Raw genomic sequence first — 16,038 nt, forward strand, 5'->3', positions numbered from 1 at the left:
ATATTATTTTAATACCTACATATATATAAATAGTTATATTAACACAACGTGACAAAAGCATTCTTAAGTGGAAAATTTAATAATTAAATGAGCTGCTCAGCTAAGAACAAACCCATGTGTTCAACTTCATTATGTCCCAAAAAAAATATTTGGATAAAACTACAGTTCTTAGCTAAAATTATAGAAGAAAACTCTCAATTATACAGTTCTTAATCTTATAGTATAAATTATTGTCACAAGAAGCTCCCAAACAATCATTGCGCTAATTTATTTTAAGAAAATTAATAAATCAACAAATGAATGGTAAAAGTCAAAACGAGGAGGCAAGGACTGATCACTTCTTCCATTTTTAACCAAGATTGTAAAGTGTTCAGGAAAAGAAGAAGAAGCAGCAGAGAGAAATAGGGCCTACTGATAAGATCACTTTTCAGACAAAAAACCGAGAGATTTCTCACGTATGGGCAATCCAATGGATGAGGAACACGTCAGCTCTGTCGCTACAGAAGTTATTCTGAGAGCAGTGAGAATAGACTAGACTGACAAATATTGACTGCTGCTGGGTTGGAATCGGGCGCGGGTGGGCGTAGGGTATGGAACCACATGGGACCACTTAGATCTTGCCGTGCCAGCCTCAATCAATGCTCACATGCACGATCCTGATTTTTTTTTCTTTCTTTTCTTTTCTTTTTGGATATATTATATGTGGGTTATGAGTTATGACTTATGACGTCTTTGAATACATACAGATATTAATTTTTTTAAAGGAACGTCTATGAAAATATGGCATTTACATTTCATTTCATGCACATATGTAGTTGCCTCAAAAAGTGCGGTCCCTTACGAAAGAAATAAAATTCATTTATAATGTGATCTGATTTTTTTTTTTCTAGTGAGAATATGTATAAAGAGGAAAAAAAGATAATTAGCTAGATTCAGCAAATAGGTGTTTCTAATCCGTCTCCCCTATTTTTTTTGTAAAGGAATTATACCCCTTTGAATGGAAAGATTAGCTGCTATAAGAAAATTAAGAAATTAAAAATCAGTATCCGTTAATTCTATGAATTATATTTTGGTATTTGTGCAGACTTTTTAAACCGGTGGTGTAAGTAATCATGTTATTAAATAGTATTTCTAAAAAATAAAATGGTGTGCAATTTATTTGTAATGTCTGTAATGATTCCATGTGTTGGAGTAGATAGTGCGTTTACCTTTGCCTTGTAAAGAAGATATGAATATTTGGAGAGAATTCCAGGAGTCTTGGATTGTTGATTTACTTGAAATTCATTCTTTACTTGCTTCTAAATGCCCATAATGTCTCATTATTGTAATTGCTAATGTAATGTAGGGCTTATGGCCATCCCTCACAACAGTCCACACAAGTTGCAATAAATTAAATATGCTCGGTAGCTTGATTTCTTTTGCATTTAATATGCTGTCCTTGCTTTCCATAAAGCCATTCATATTATATATAATATATAATTTAGAGGAAAGGTGACCATCACAAAATACTAAATACTGTTCAATGAACAATGGTTTGAACCGTTAAGAAAAATTAAATACATTTTTTTAAAATTTATATTTTTTTCTTCAGATTAAAATATATTAATTATTCAGCAATAATGTCATTGCGCATGACATATATTATTTGTTATATTATATATATAAAGTAGAAGAAAGACCTCCTGTTTTTTTTTTAATAAGAGAGTGAACTCTAAACACAAATATCTTTAACAGAAAGATAAAAAAAATATCTTTAAAAAACTTTAAATACATTTATTTCCAATTTAAATATTTTTAAACATATCTGCATATATTTTTTTTTTCTCCGGACTAGCACCGTGCGGACTGCTTGTTATTATATAAATAATTCAATTTAAACACAACTCCATATGTATATTCTGTCTAGAAAAGAGAGTGAGTATAATTATTTACAGCATTATTATATGATTTACGAACACAGGCACATCTAGCATGTAGTTTTTTTTAACCTAAAATCCACTAAGTGATCCTATTTGGCCAATTATATCTTCCATTAACATGCAGACAGGTTCGTGATATGGAGATATAAGTGTACTAAATCGGTAAAATAATAACTTTTATTGACAATTATTTTCAGTTTCACAACTATACGCAAGTACAGAAGAAAACCCTTTTCTCTCTCTCTCTCTCCTTAAGAAAACTCAGAACAGAAGAAACCCTACTTCTGAACCGCCGCCGCCGCCCCTCTGGGTTCGGCCGCCGTCGCTATCGCGGCTCCGGTCCGGAGGGGAGGGCGATTCTTCACGCCGTCGTTGTCGCGGCTCAAATCCGTCGACCGCCGAGCTCGAAGGCGGTCTCAGCCACTCCGACCACTCTCCAGAGGCTGGCCACAGCCTAGAGCCCCCCGCCCGGCCCTCGAGCACCCCTTCCATCACCTGAGCTCCGGTCAGCTCCACTGCGTCCACCACTAGCCCCGGCCTCGCCGCCGCCGCCCCCAGCGCCGCCGCCAGCAAGGCTCAGGATCGCCATCCCCGCCCAGTGCAGCGGTGTTGTTGTCGTTCGCTGGACTCGTGGGTTCGTTGACGCTGTGCACCGCCGGACTCCTACGGTGCGACCGTCGTCCGCGTACGACCCCCGGAGTGTGGCTCTCAGCGTGTCGTCGTTGTGCGCGTCCGCGTCCGAGCTACCGCTCCCCGACCGTAGTACGACCGCCGTCGGTGTGCGCCGCCGGGCTCTTACTCTCCGATCGTTGTGCGACTGACGAAGGTGCGCAGATCTGGGCTGATTGGATCGGTTTTTGTGGTTGGTCTACTGGTTTGGTGGCTTTTTTTGTTTTCAGTTTAGCTTTAGGATTCTTGGTTGGAGTATGGATCCTTTTAATTTTTATTATGCTTGTTTTGTTTTGGTTTGTTTTGGGCTCGGATTAGCCGTAGTCGCGTCTCCCGTAGTGGATTTCCTGTTAAGTTTTTATCTATGCAGGTTGAATAGTCACCCTATTCGTGGTTATCGGACCGAGTTTGGTTGGATTTTTCCATCGCCATTCTTTGGGTTTTTTAACGAGCCTCTTGTGTGCTCTATTGGTGCTTGTAATTCTTCCCGTTGTCGGAAGTTTGCACATATCGTTCTTTTACCGGAATTTAGTGTTAGATTCACCTCAACTTAGGTCTTGGTAATCCATGTACTAAGGTGTTATTCTCCTGTATTGATGGGTTTTTTACCCAATTTTAATGGAAAATCCGTACTATTCAAAAAAAAAAAATCGGTAAAATAATCAAAATAAAATACACGTCAATGGAACAGGGAATGGCATAGTTTCGACTTTCGATTACTAAATTGAGTTTGAGAATAGTGCAATGTTTGTTTGACTCCTCTCCACCCCAAGGCAGATGAGCGTGACCTCATACGATTAGAACACTTACCAACATAAGAGATACAACGAATCCCGCTGATTTCGGGGTAGTTAACTTATGCTATATTTTTTATGCAAAAATAAAGCCTTATGCTGTATTTCATTTGGAAAGAGAAGTTTGGTTGATTATGTGTAATAAAGTATGAAATTTATCTATAAGGTGAGTGTATTAAAAATTGAGTTTATACTTTATATCCATATTTTTAGTAATTTAAAATTTCGGACCAAAATATCATTCAGGTTTTAAACTAGTAAAACTGCTTCTTAATCATTATCATTTTCGAACTCCATTTTACCCAAATTAAATTTCTATTTCACCCATCAAAGAATATATAAATTATAAAAAACGATTTAGGCTTATCAGTTTTTTTACTATTAGAAATAGGTAGATACAAGACACAAATTTTTTTAATACAAAGAATACCAAGCATAAGTCGAATTATATCCAACACTAAATAAATAACGACGAGCATGATAAAATTTGAGTACACATATGCATCTTTCAAAATACTTAAGACGAGCGATAACACAAAGCGGATGACTGTTCAATTTGTATAAATAAAAATCTAACAGAGAATACATACTGGGATAGTGAACGACGACTAATTTATCTACAAAACAAACCAAATCAAGAAAAATGCAACAAAAAAATAAAATAGACGTCACAAATATCTCTAAAAATGAAGGGAAAAAAAACTCTAATCTCGTCACCAGGGTTTGATAGAGCGACGAATCCCATCACCGACATGACGAAGATGACCATAAAATTTTCAACAAGCCCTATAAATATGAAAATCTCCACCAACAATAAAGGACAAAGTGCGTCATGCCAGTGAGGAGAACAGCACATTGATGTCACCGAGGAGTAAGGCGCAAAAACATCACCGAGGAGCCATGCTGTTATGTCATCGGTTACCTAAGCCTAGCACTCCGTTCAACAATGATTAACGGATGTGCTACCAGAGGCTCTGGGGAAGTCGGAATAGGAGAGCACTCATCTTGGAGTGGACTTACTAGTTAGATGCTTTCAGCAGAAATCCGCTCCACACTTGGCTCACTACTACAAATATGAGATTCTACAACGGACTTTCTACAACGCTTAACATAAGCGTTGTAGAAACTAGGGATTCTACAACGCTTTACATAAGCGTTGTAGAATCTGGGTGATTCTACAACGCTTTTGGATAAGCGTTGTAGAATCTGGGTGTTTCTACAACGCTTATGGATAAGCGTTGTAGAATCTGGGTGATTCTACAACGCTTTACAAAAGCGTTGTAGAAGAACTTAAATTTCAGATCTCCCACAACGTTACAACAACCCGTTGTAGAACCTTCGCCGCGGCACCATGTGATTTTCGCCGCGGCGAAAACTTTCTACAACGCAAGTTCAAAGCGTTGTAGAAGGATGGACCTCGCCGCGGCACGATTTAAACCTCGCCGCGGCGACAAATTCTACAACGGTTTCTTTAAAGGGTTGTAGAATAGAGTCGCCGCGGCGATGGTCCTCCCTCGCCGCGGCGAGATTATGTCGCCGCGGCTGGAAATATACTCCGCCGCGGCGAGAAGGATACCGTGGCCTAGCAGTTTTCTATGAAACTTCCTCGCCGCGGCGATGTAGGACTCCCGCCGCGGCGAGATGATCCTACAACGGTTAGAAAATCCGTTGTAGGATCCTCTCGCCGCGGCGAAGACATATTCTCGCCGCGGCGAGGTTTTTAGGTTTTCACTATATAAACCAGTTTTCAGTTTTTTTTCTCATTTTCCTCAAAATACAAACGCGAGACAAACTATTTCGGCCGACTCTGTCTTCATTTTCTCTTCCAAAATCCCTCGCCACGTCCTCGCCGCCCCGATTTCTCGCCGTCGCCTTGTCCTCGCCGCCATTCTCGCTCGCCACATCCTCGCCGCCATTCTCGCTCGCCACGTCCTCGCCGCCCAACTCTCTCGCGCCTCTCTCTCTCTCACCGCCTCTCACTCTCTTTTTAAAGGTATGATTTTCTAAGTTTTTAAGGTGGTTATTGATTTAATTTCGTGTTGTTGAATATGTATTTCGTGTTTTTGAATATGGATTTCATGTTATTTCCCCGAGTTGCATGTTGTGGTTATTGATTTAACAAAATTAGGGTTATTGATTTAAGGTGGTTATTGATTTAACAAAATTAGGGTTTGTTATTTTATTATGAATGAATTTGAGTTAGAATTTGTGTTAGAATGAATTTGAGTTAGAATTTGTGTTAGAATGAATTTGAGACGTTAGAATTTGTGTTAGAAAGCTGTTGGATTCTACAACGGATAATTAAGCGTTGTAGAAAGCTGTTGGATTCTACAACGGATTTTTAAGCGTTGTAGAAGCTTCTACAACGCAGGATTCTACAACGCTTAAGAAGCGTTGTAGAATCATTCTACAACGTTTTTTAAGCGTTGTAGAATCCTATTTTTGTAGTAGTGGCTACCCAGCGTTTACCGTTGGCACGATAACTGGTACACCAGAGGTGCGTCCTTCCCGGTCCTCTCGTACGCTGCTAGCGCGTCCGAACAAACTTTTGCATAAGCTGCTACACCTCGATTACCATGTTCCATTATTACCTCTCTTTCTCCAGTCACGTTTCGCTGCACTTTCTCTCCCGATGTCGAAGGATACCCCATCGGTGACTGGAGTTCTATGGCATATTTGGCCTCAAAGAAGAGGAGGACAATACTTGATCTAGATATGAAAAAAAATGGGGGAGAAAAAAACTTAGTTTTATATCAGTTTCAATATGATCATCACAAACTTTTTTTTGAGGGCATCACAAACTTAATGTTGTTGTCAAATAATATAAGAATATCTAGATATTGAATGTGATTTAAGTGACAGAAATACTTTTTTTTTAATTATTTATCAACTTTCAGTAGGATCCTTAAATAAGAATTGGTTACTAATAAATATTACTTAAAAACAAAAATAGAAGCTTAAACACTAATTCACAAGAAAATGTGGGATCTCAAATTGAATAAAATTCAAAACTACAATGGATTGATTGCACATCGTGTGCAAACAATCGGACACACTATATTTATATAAACTCCATGACTCGTTTAATAAACCCTGCAATATTAATAGATGAACCAATTTCCGAGTACTTGTACAACCAAATTCCGAGTAGAAAACCCCGAAAGACGATGAATACATCTTCACGACATAAACACACAATTGAATTGTGAAATACAAAAGTAATATACAAACACCACATAATAAATAATTTAAAAAAAACATAATTATTCTGATTGTTTAAAACAAGAGCTTAGTAATCGTTGGCGATTCGAATCGATGAAGAAAGTAATTTTGGGAACATAATCGCAGTCTTATCATGATGGTGGTGAAGAGCCGGCGAAAGAAGAAACTTATTTACACAATAAAAGAAAAAAAAAACTAAAAAAAAACTTATTTAAAGTATAAATTTCACTTTCCCCTCTCCCAAACACAAAGTTGTCCAAGAAGAGCGGCATTCAAGCAATAAATATTTTGTTTATTTCTGACATCTGAAAATAATAATTTATTGACCAACATTTGATGAATTAAACTAATATCGAAAGTCACATTAAAACTTCTTACAAGAAATGTATCCACCTAATAGTCATCCTTATTTATTTAGCTGGAAAATTGTTGTTATATATTTATTCGACACACAAAGTATCATATTTCATACAATCGTGCATTTGGTGGAAATGAATCATATATATTAGTATTTTATACCAACTGATAAAATTGCAAAATGCAACCAAAGAACACAATCTTATATATAATATGATTTCACCCTTAACGATATTTCATATACTTTCATGATTAATGTTATAGTTATGTCGTTTGATTTGTCATATCAATTTGGCAATAATGTACTAATTAGGCCTAGTTTAGTAGGTGAAATATTTACCATGATATTCAAGTTATGTTATAACTCTTCGCCTACTTCGTATATCAAGATAACCTAAAGTACAGTTGTTAAAAAGATTAAAAAAAAAAAAGATGACTAGGTTCCCTTAAGAATATATAATAATAATAAATAAACGGTAACCAAAAAAGTTTATAACTCAACAATTAAAATATTATATAATTGAATAACACATACACCTAAACAAATCTAAATGTTGGATAGAGTTATTTTCTTATGCGTAAGTGCTTTAATTTGTATTTAACCCTAAACTACTTTGTTTGTGCGTTGATCTTGACGAAAATACGAATGCAGTTTGAAAACCCTATAAATTTTAGACTAGTGAGATATGTTTTGGGGTTGATTGGTATTAAAGCATGCTTTTTTTTTTTTTTTGAGGAAGCGTGGACGGAACCATGCAAAATTCATTAAACCCTCACGTATGGCGGAGGAATACCGTGGTTACAAGATTAGGACAACCGTAATTGGTCGGAGATCACATCATCCCGAATACAAGGAGGGACTGTCTCCGACCAACATGCGTCCGTAAGAAACTTCAACGAGTACCTAGCGAGTTTGTGTGCAACGACATTATTTGCTCTAGGAATGAAGGAAATATCGAAGAAGGAGAAGAGAGATACTAAAACCTTGATGTCGGCGAGGATTGTTCCTAGCTCCGTAGCCGGGATGATGCCGCTTTGGATCGCTTTGACCACTCCCAAGCAATCGGAATGGAGCTCGACATTGTCAAACTCAAATTGTCTCGCCAAGGAAAGCCCGAAAAGCACCGCATTCGCCTCGGCAAGGGCCGCCGGGAGGCGCCGTAGCTTCGAGGATATCCCGGACACCGCCACTTTTCCGCAATGGTCCCGCAAGACGCATCCCACTCCAAATCTTCCCTCCGCATCGTTAGTCGCCGCGTTGACGCAAATCGAGATCCTCCCCGGGGACGGCGCCTTCCACGAGTGGACCTCCCCGTGAATCGGGGACTTAGGCGATGAGGTCGCAGCTCTCCGGGCTTCCTCCCAATACCTTCCGCACCACTCAACAAGGCCATCGGGGGTCCACCGAGGTTTCCCAAACACAACATTGTTCCTATGGTTCAAAATTTCCCACAAAACATAACATAAAAATCAAGTTTACTAACCTCAAGGGATTCCAAAGCCGTGGAGAGAAGGATTATCTCGTTCACCCCCCGGGTCGTCTTCGTGATCTCGCCAAACCCGGCCGCTTTCCAAGCTTTCCGGGCCCACTTACAAGCCCAAAGCGCGTGCAAAATGGTCTCCGGAGCATTAGAACACACGGGGCATCAGACATCTTTGGTGACATTCCGTATCTCAAGAGCCGTGAGCGACGGGAGCCAACCATTACAAACTCGCCAAAGAAAGATCTTGATCTTATGAGGCACGGAGACGTTCCAAATCCCCTTCCACCACCTCTCGGCCGAGCCCGACGAAGAGCACGGTGGATCACCCGACTCTTTAGCCAAGCGATACCCGCTCCGGACCGTGTATTCACCATCTTTGGAGAAATTCCAATAAAGCACATCATCGATATGGTTACGGAATGAAGGGATAGAGAGAATGATCTCCGCATCATCATGTCCAAACATATTCTGAACCAAGGTCTCATTCCATTTCCCATCCTTCTCTTTTAGTTCCGCAACCACCATGTCTTCCGGGATAATAGGAGGGTCGATGAAGAAGAACCGGGAGGGCCGTGGGATCCATTTATCCTTTATGACCGAGATTTTTTCCCCGGAACCAATCTTCCATCTCGTGCCATTGGATATAATCTCTTTTCCCCACACTAAGCTTCACCACAATGAGGAGCTATTGGAGGGACAATGGGCATGGAGGATGTCTCCGTATGGGAAATAACTCGCCTTGTAGACCCGACTAACCAAACTCTCCGGTCTCCGAATGAGCCTACACACATTTTTCGCGAGGAGAGCTTGGTTGAAAATCTCAATGTCTCGGAAGCCAAGCCCACCCTTCTCTTTACGGGCCACAACTTTTTCCCATTTGCACCAGTGAATCTTCCTATCGGTAGCCCCGTCCCCCCACCCAAAATGAGCGAAAGCCCCGTGGATGTTAGCCACAAGCGATTTTGGTAATCGAAATCAACTTGCCACGTAGCTAGGAATGGCTTGGAGAACGGATTTCATGAGGACTTCCTTTCCGGCTTGAGAGAAATGGTGGCCACGCCACGCCTTGATCTTGTCCCAAACTTTCTCCCGAAGAAAAGCGAACAAATCACATTTCCTTCTTCCAGTAAAAGCGGGAAGCCCCAAATACCTTTGACGACAAGTCGTAATAGGAACTCCCAAACGAGCGGCTGTAATTTCCTTATCGGCTTCGTTGACCTCCTTCCCGAAGCAAATATCCGATTTCCCAAGGTTGATCGATTGTCCGGAAGCAACGGAGTAGAGGTTAAGGCATTCCGATACTGAGGCGCATTCCTCCGTGTTGGCTTTGAAGAAAACCAAGCTATCGTCGGCGAAGAGGAGGTGGGACACTCGGAAACCGTTTCTACCAAATCTAACTCCGTGGATTTCCTCTCTATTCTCTTTTATGCGGAGAATATTGGAGAGACCCTCCGCACAAAAGAGAAATAAGAACGGGGAAAACGGGTCGCCTTGCCGAAGACCTCGTTGTGGGATGACTTTTCCACGCATATCTCTGTTGATGTTGAACGAGAAGGAAACCGAGGTGACGCATCTCAAGATCGCGACTATTAAAGCATGCTTAATTGTGGAATTTGCATGGTTTTGAGGCTCATTTCTCTTTGTTGCGTAATGTATATAGAAGTTGTGCTTGGACATGTCGTTTATGGTCATGGAATCCTAGGTGTCTAGTGTTGGGGAATCAAGTGGGTATCAGACACGAACAATCGCTCTGATACCACTTGTTGGTGAATCGAGCTCGCATCGGACACGAACGATCGCTCCGATGCGCCTCGTCTGAGATGATTCCACTATATAACCATATTAATGCGGAAAAATAATTAATTACGCTGATCATAAGCTAATTAAATTATGGTTATAATTAACAAGATCTAGTTATGTTTAATTAATTTAATTCACGAGAGCATATTTATCAAGCAACCGATTTGAACGAAAAACGAATACTTACAGTTTTTGGCTCACGAACTGAAAGCTTTCACAATCCGTCTTCGTCTTGAGTCGTCTTGATGAAGGACTCGAGGATGACACCTTAGTCTTCCGAAACGTAATCTCCGAGGCGAATAAGAAAGATGAGTGGGCACAGTCTTTATCTCACTAGATCACGAAACTAGGTGTTTCGAGATCTCGCTCTTATTTTACTAAGAATGGAAACGAATTTCCGAGGGGAAGAGAGGCAGAAGTGCTCGGCCAAGGTAGGCTAGGGAGCACGAAATTTTCACCAAAAATTGCTTATTTTTGCATTCTCATGAACCCCTATTTATAGTAGTAAAAAGGAGATATTCATGGAATCTTCCAGAATATTTTATTTCCTTTTATTGTGTTCACACTAGTGGATTAAATCTAGGCCATTGGATCTCAACAAGTGAATCCTACTTTTTCTCTCATCCATCAGATCAATATCTATGGGATATTATTCTTTTATTTAAATAGAGAATAATTTATTTAGTGAGATAATAAAGGAGAATATATTATTCTCCTAAATATTCTCCTAAATATTCTCTTAAATACTTTCCTTTAAATAAGGAGAAAATATAGGACAATATCTTATATTTTTCTCTCTCCTTTATTTAAACAACTAAAGAGAAAATATTGGTAAATACCAATATTGAAATTTCGAACTTGATGGCACACGGCCAAGGAGATTTACGCAAACCCTAGTGCCAAATAACCAACTTCGAATTTTCCATGTATGCAAGGCCCAATTGCTTAAAACCCAATTAATTATTTATTTACTTGGTCCAACAATAAACAAATAATTAATAGGATAAATTACACTCATGCCCCCTGAACTCGGAGGTCATTAACAACTCACCCCCTGAACTCGAAATTTCCACAAAAACTACTCTGATCTTTCAATTTTTTTGAATTGCGCCCCTTCCGTCTATTATTTTCAGTTACTATCCATGACAAACCCACGTTTTCGACACGTGACCCATCAGTGAGGGGTATATTTGGAAGCGAGAAACATAAAAGAAAAATATTTCTTGGAAGCGAGAAACTCGGCTCTGGACATGTATCCGATGACCTGGTCGCGCTCAACGAGGTCGGCCTCGAGTCTGCCGAGGCGGTCCCTGGATTCCTCGGCGTTCTTCGGCGACGGTGACGTTGAGGTGAGCGATCTCTCCGAGTCGATCTGGTGGAGAAGCCACTCTCGAAATCCAAATTGTTCTCTCCAAACGAAGCCTCCAAACCGGCGTCGTTTTGGTAATTTCCATCGTACCCTTTGAGAGCCACCGAGTCAACCGATTCCATCGACCGAACCCTAAACCTCGAACTGGACCACGAAATCTTCGCCCCGGGTTTTCCCTCTTCTACGCGTAGCTCGAGGCCGTGCGATTTCTTGGCGTCGCCGAGCAACGGAGGCTTCTCGAGACGGCGGCTCCGGAGCTCGAGGTACGAGAACGATGACTCGTCCACTAACGGCTGCGATTTCTGGGTCTCTTGCTGTCGCTGGAGAGCTAGGGTTTTGGCTCTCGTACGGACTCCCAGGGAGCACTGGGGCGAGAGAGATACGACCTCCATTACGGCTACGTCGCTCGTGAGTTTCGATTTCTTCATGTACTTTCCCATTCTCAACGATTCCTGTGAAGTGTATCTATATGCGCGCGTAATGCGTAAATAAATCCCCACAGCTCTGTCTTTATTTTAAGGTTTCAAATATGGCGGAGAGAGAGAGGGAAAAAGGAAAAAAGAAGGGAAGGAGAAAGGGACCAAATTTCGTGAGACTGACTGTTTCTTTCTCTCTCTATCTCTATCGATGTCTCTATTCGCGAAGCTTGCCGTTGAACGACGGGTTTTTCTTTCTATTTTTTGGATAATTTAGCGTCGAGAAGAAACGAGGCGGCAGGGTGGCTGAGGAAGATGGCCGGAGTTGTGGCAGCGAAGGATTTACCGGCGGAGCCCTCAGAGGAGGAGTTCAGACTCGGACTGAGAAGCGGGATTATCCTCTGCAATGTGCTCAATAAAGTTCAACCTGGAGCCGTGCCTAAGGTGATTGATCGATCGTTTTTATCATGGGAGTTGAGATTTAATATCGATTTTTGTGTAATGGTCAAGGAATTTAGTTAGATTTGGGTTGGTCTCGGGTGGTTGAGAGTCCATGCGATGCGGCTCTGATACCCGATGGAGCGGCGAGGGAGATTATTCAGCTCCACTTTTTTTTCTTAAATAAATAGAGATTTGATTTAGGTTTATATATTTAAATATTTAATTAATATTTGAATTAATAATAATAAAAAGAAATTGAAATAATAGAGGGTATTTTGATAATTTCATATAATTTAAGTCACATATGACATCCACGTCATTAAAATGTTAACAGAGTTAGTGAAAATTTGACGGAAGGGGCAAAAGTCGAGAAAAACTAGAGTTCAGAGTAATTTTTGTGGTTTTTCCGAGTTGAGGGGGCAGTTCGTTAACGACCTCCGAGTTCAGGGGGCATGTGTGTAATTTATCCTAATTAATAATTGTTTATTTACTTGATCAAACAATAAATAAACAATTCTACCATAAATATTTATTTAATTCTGCGAATACCCGTTTTCCAGAATTAATGCTGTCAATCACAATTACAGCAAGTGAGATTAATAATGATAAACATTATTATACGAAAGTTCTTATCCGCCGTTATCAGAGCCGAATCGGGGACTATGGACCTAATAATAGGAGCTTAACAAATCCGATGAAAAAGAAGAAATAGTCCTTTCTCTTTTGTCCATCGATTCGTCTAATCTTGGTCAAATACTCCACCTTGTAAGCCAAGACTGAACTCTCCTTTATACTAGAATTATATTTACTCATCGTGACGAGTGTCCACTGATATAGTCAGTTCGTGATCAAGATCCTCCAGGTTCAACCCGTATCGAGAGAAGTCAATTTATCCGTTATACTTCTCTTGATACATATCAGCCCTAAGCATTGTTGCTTCCCCAGCGAAAGATTCTTTCGAACGTTACTTACTTCGAAAGTGCTAGCAATCTATCGGTTCTGGAATCAACCCTTAGGTGAGTGAACATTAACCTTCTTTCAGGAAGGCTGGATTCCGTATCTGTAAATCACTTCCCACTCGAATCATGCTCTGAGAAAACTCCCAAGACATAAGCTGTGATTAGCATGAATAGCCTTTTAGCGAATGAGTCAAAGAGCTCAGTAACATAACCCAGTGTCCATGATCACTTCAGGATTTAGATCAAGTCTCACTGTGATCATCATAGTGGCCTCGGTTAGTGTGTCGTAACGGTCCTTAAACGACACATCTACACCAAGACCTGTCCGGGTCGTACACTTACCACAAGTGTAGAATGCTCCCACATAGTGATCAGCCTTCACCCATGCGTTCAACATATATGACTTTAGATATAGCTTTCCAGGCGTATATCAGTCATCGACCTCGTTTTAGCTCACCGCCCGAACTCAGGTGCCCAACACGTGACTCAGTTAGATACGGAGGCTATGGAAGATAGTTGTTATTGATTCTAATTGTTTAGAACTCAACCCGCTAATCATATAATGCTAATAAATTAATCTTATTATCGAATTTAGTAATCATTTATTCATTATCTTCAAGTGGACAATATTCCTAACATCTAGGACTTTAAAGAGATATATATAGGGATTTTAAAGCTAAAAGTCAAAATAAGTTAAGAAACAGTAAATCAAAAGTATAAGCGTGATATTTACAAATAATAAAGATATTTACAAATAATAAAGATATAAACGAGCATTCATTTGATAAAAAATCAAGGTATATGTATGTAAATTTTCTGTTTTTAATGACAAATTTTTAGCTAATTTTAAATATTATACATGTAAAATTTCATTTAAATATTTATAGCTTTGGATCCGAGCCTTCTCCGAAAATTTCATCATGTCAAGCTGAATCGTTAGCTTATTGATGAAATTAAACTTTAGAGTGTTTAAGGATCTCAAAATACCATACCATATAATATAATTATTAGCCATTTTTATGTAAAAATGTAACTCGTTGACACCATTTAATATAATTTTTTTAAAATTCAATTATTTCGATTTTAAGATAAACAAAAAGAAACATATCAATACATCATACAAAAGGAAATGGTTGATGAAATGTGAAAGGACCACATCCTCTGCAAAGATGACCGTATTCGGCTTGTAAGTTTGACTAATGGTGTTTGATGCGAGTGTGCCCATCGCAACATGAAAACAATTGGACCTACTTAATTTCAATCGAAGTGATTTTTTTTAAATGTCAAAATCAAAGTGGTTAGTAGGTTATTTTTTAAGGGGAATAGTTTTGAAGTAGCTGCCCACAAAAATAATTTGTGTTTATGTGTGATTGTAGATCTTTTGACAGCATAATATTTTTAAGAACAGAAAAAAGAGTGGTAGATTGTGATTGTCAATTTGAAATGAATGGCATCTTTGTTGACAAGACAATAATATGACATGAAAAACTATACATGTAGAGAAATGCTATTGGACAATCCTAAGTACTAAACATCAGTCGATAGATCAAGTGTAAGTGGCTGAGAGAAGAAAATTTTGGAACCAAAAATGGACCTTCTCTATTTATTGCTTTTGAATATGTGGTGCCCACGAGAGCCTAAGCATCATTTTCTCCTCATTAGTTATAGCTTATAAGGTCTTTCATGAAATATATTGATTGGAATCATTGGATACGAGTTTTTTTTTTCTTTTCAAACTTCGAAGAAGGATATGTCTTGTTATTGATCATATCAATTATTATTATCTGCTCGCCAAAATTTAGCACTAAATAAATGTAACGCGACAGCGCAGCGTTTAGTCATGTCTAATCAAATGAGGCATAAATAGGAATAGGATACTCAAAATAGCATAGAATCTTTCCCTCTTTTTTTTTTTTTTTTAATTAAAAAAAAGTATTATGTTTATTCGAAAGCGAATATTGATTTCAATATTTTATTTCAGATTTTGTTGATCTATATATTCTTTAGGCAAGGTTTTAAATCCCGGGGGAAGGAACCGGACCGGGATCCAGGTAGGAACCCGGTTCCCACTTCCCGGTCCGGGTCAGCGCGGCTCGCGTCGGGTCAGCGCGGCTCAGAGAAACCAGGTGAGAGGGAGAGAGGGAGTGGTGGCGACGGCGGCTGGTCGCGCGAACCAGCGGAGGCGCGCGCGCGGTCGGTGCTCGGCACTCGCGCGGTCGGGGCTCTCGGCGCTCCTCAGTCCTGCTCGTGGCGCTCGCGCGGTCGGCTCTCGTTGCTCACGCGGCTGGGCTCTCGGTGTCCGCGCGGTTGGCTCTCGGCGCTCGCACAAGAGAGGAGAAGAGAGGGATTGCGAGAGAGATAAGAAAATAGGGAGTGGGTGGTGGTGGCTGGTCGGCGAGATCAGGCTCGGAGGGACGTGAGCAAAGAAGAGGAAGAAAGGCGGTGATGGATGGTGAACGATAGAGAGAGAGAGAGAGAGAGAGAGAGAGAGAGAGAGAGAGAGAGAGAGAGAGAGAGAGAGAGACGGTGAGGAAGTCTGGAGAAGAAGGGGTTTTCAAACTCATATAAACCCAAATTCCCTTTAACATTACGCTTTTGGCCCAAAAGT

General features: G+C 40.0%; 1 protein-coding gene across 1 annotated transcript; it reads right to left on the minus strand.

Moving 5' to 3' along the window:
• Positions 1-5,847: 5,847 nt before the first annotated feature.
• LOC149385650 (uncharacterized) lies at positions 5,848-8,970 on the minus strand. The gene is made up of 3 exons (XM_089626378.1): positions 8,678-8,970; positions 7,779-8,393; positions 5,848-6,091 (listed from the first exon to the last, which is right to left on the minus strand). Exons 1-3 carry the CDS (start codon positions 8,968-8,970, stop codon positions 5,848-5,850), a joined length of 1,152 nt encoding a protein of 383 aa, XP_089482504.1.
• Between the last annotated feature and the right edge of the window lie 7,068 nt (positions 8,971-16,038).

Source organism: Urtica dioica, chromosome 9, assembly GCF_054948205.1.
Source record: "Urtica dioica subsp. dioica isolate 48M chromosome 9, U.dioica_male_clone48M_v1_H2, whole genome shotgun sequence".
Lineage (NCBI taxonomy): Eukaryota > Viridiplantae > Streptophyta > Magnoliopsida > Rosales > Urticaceae > Urtica > Urtica dioica.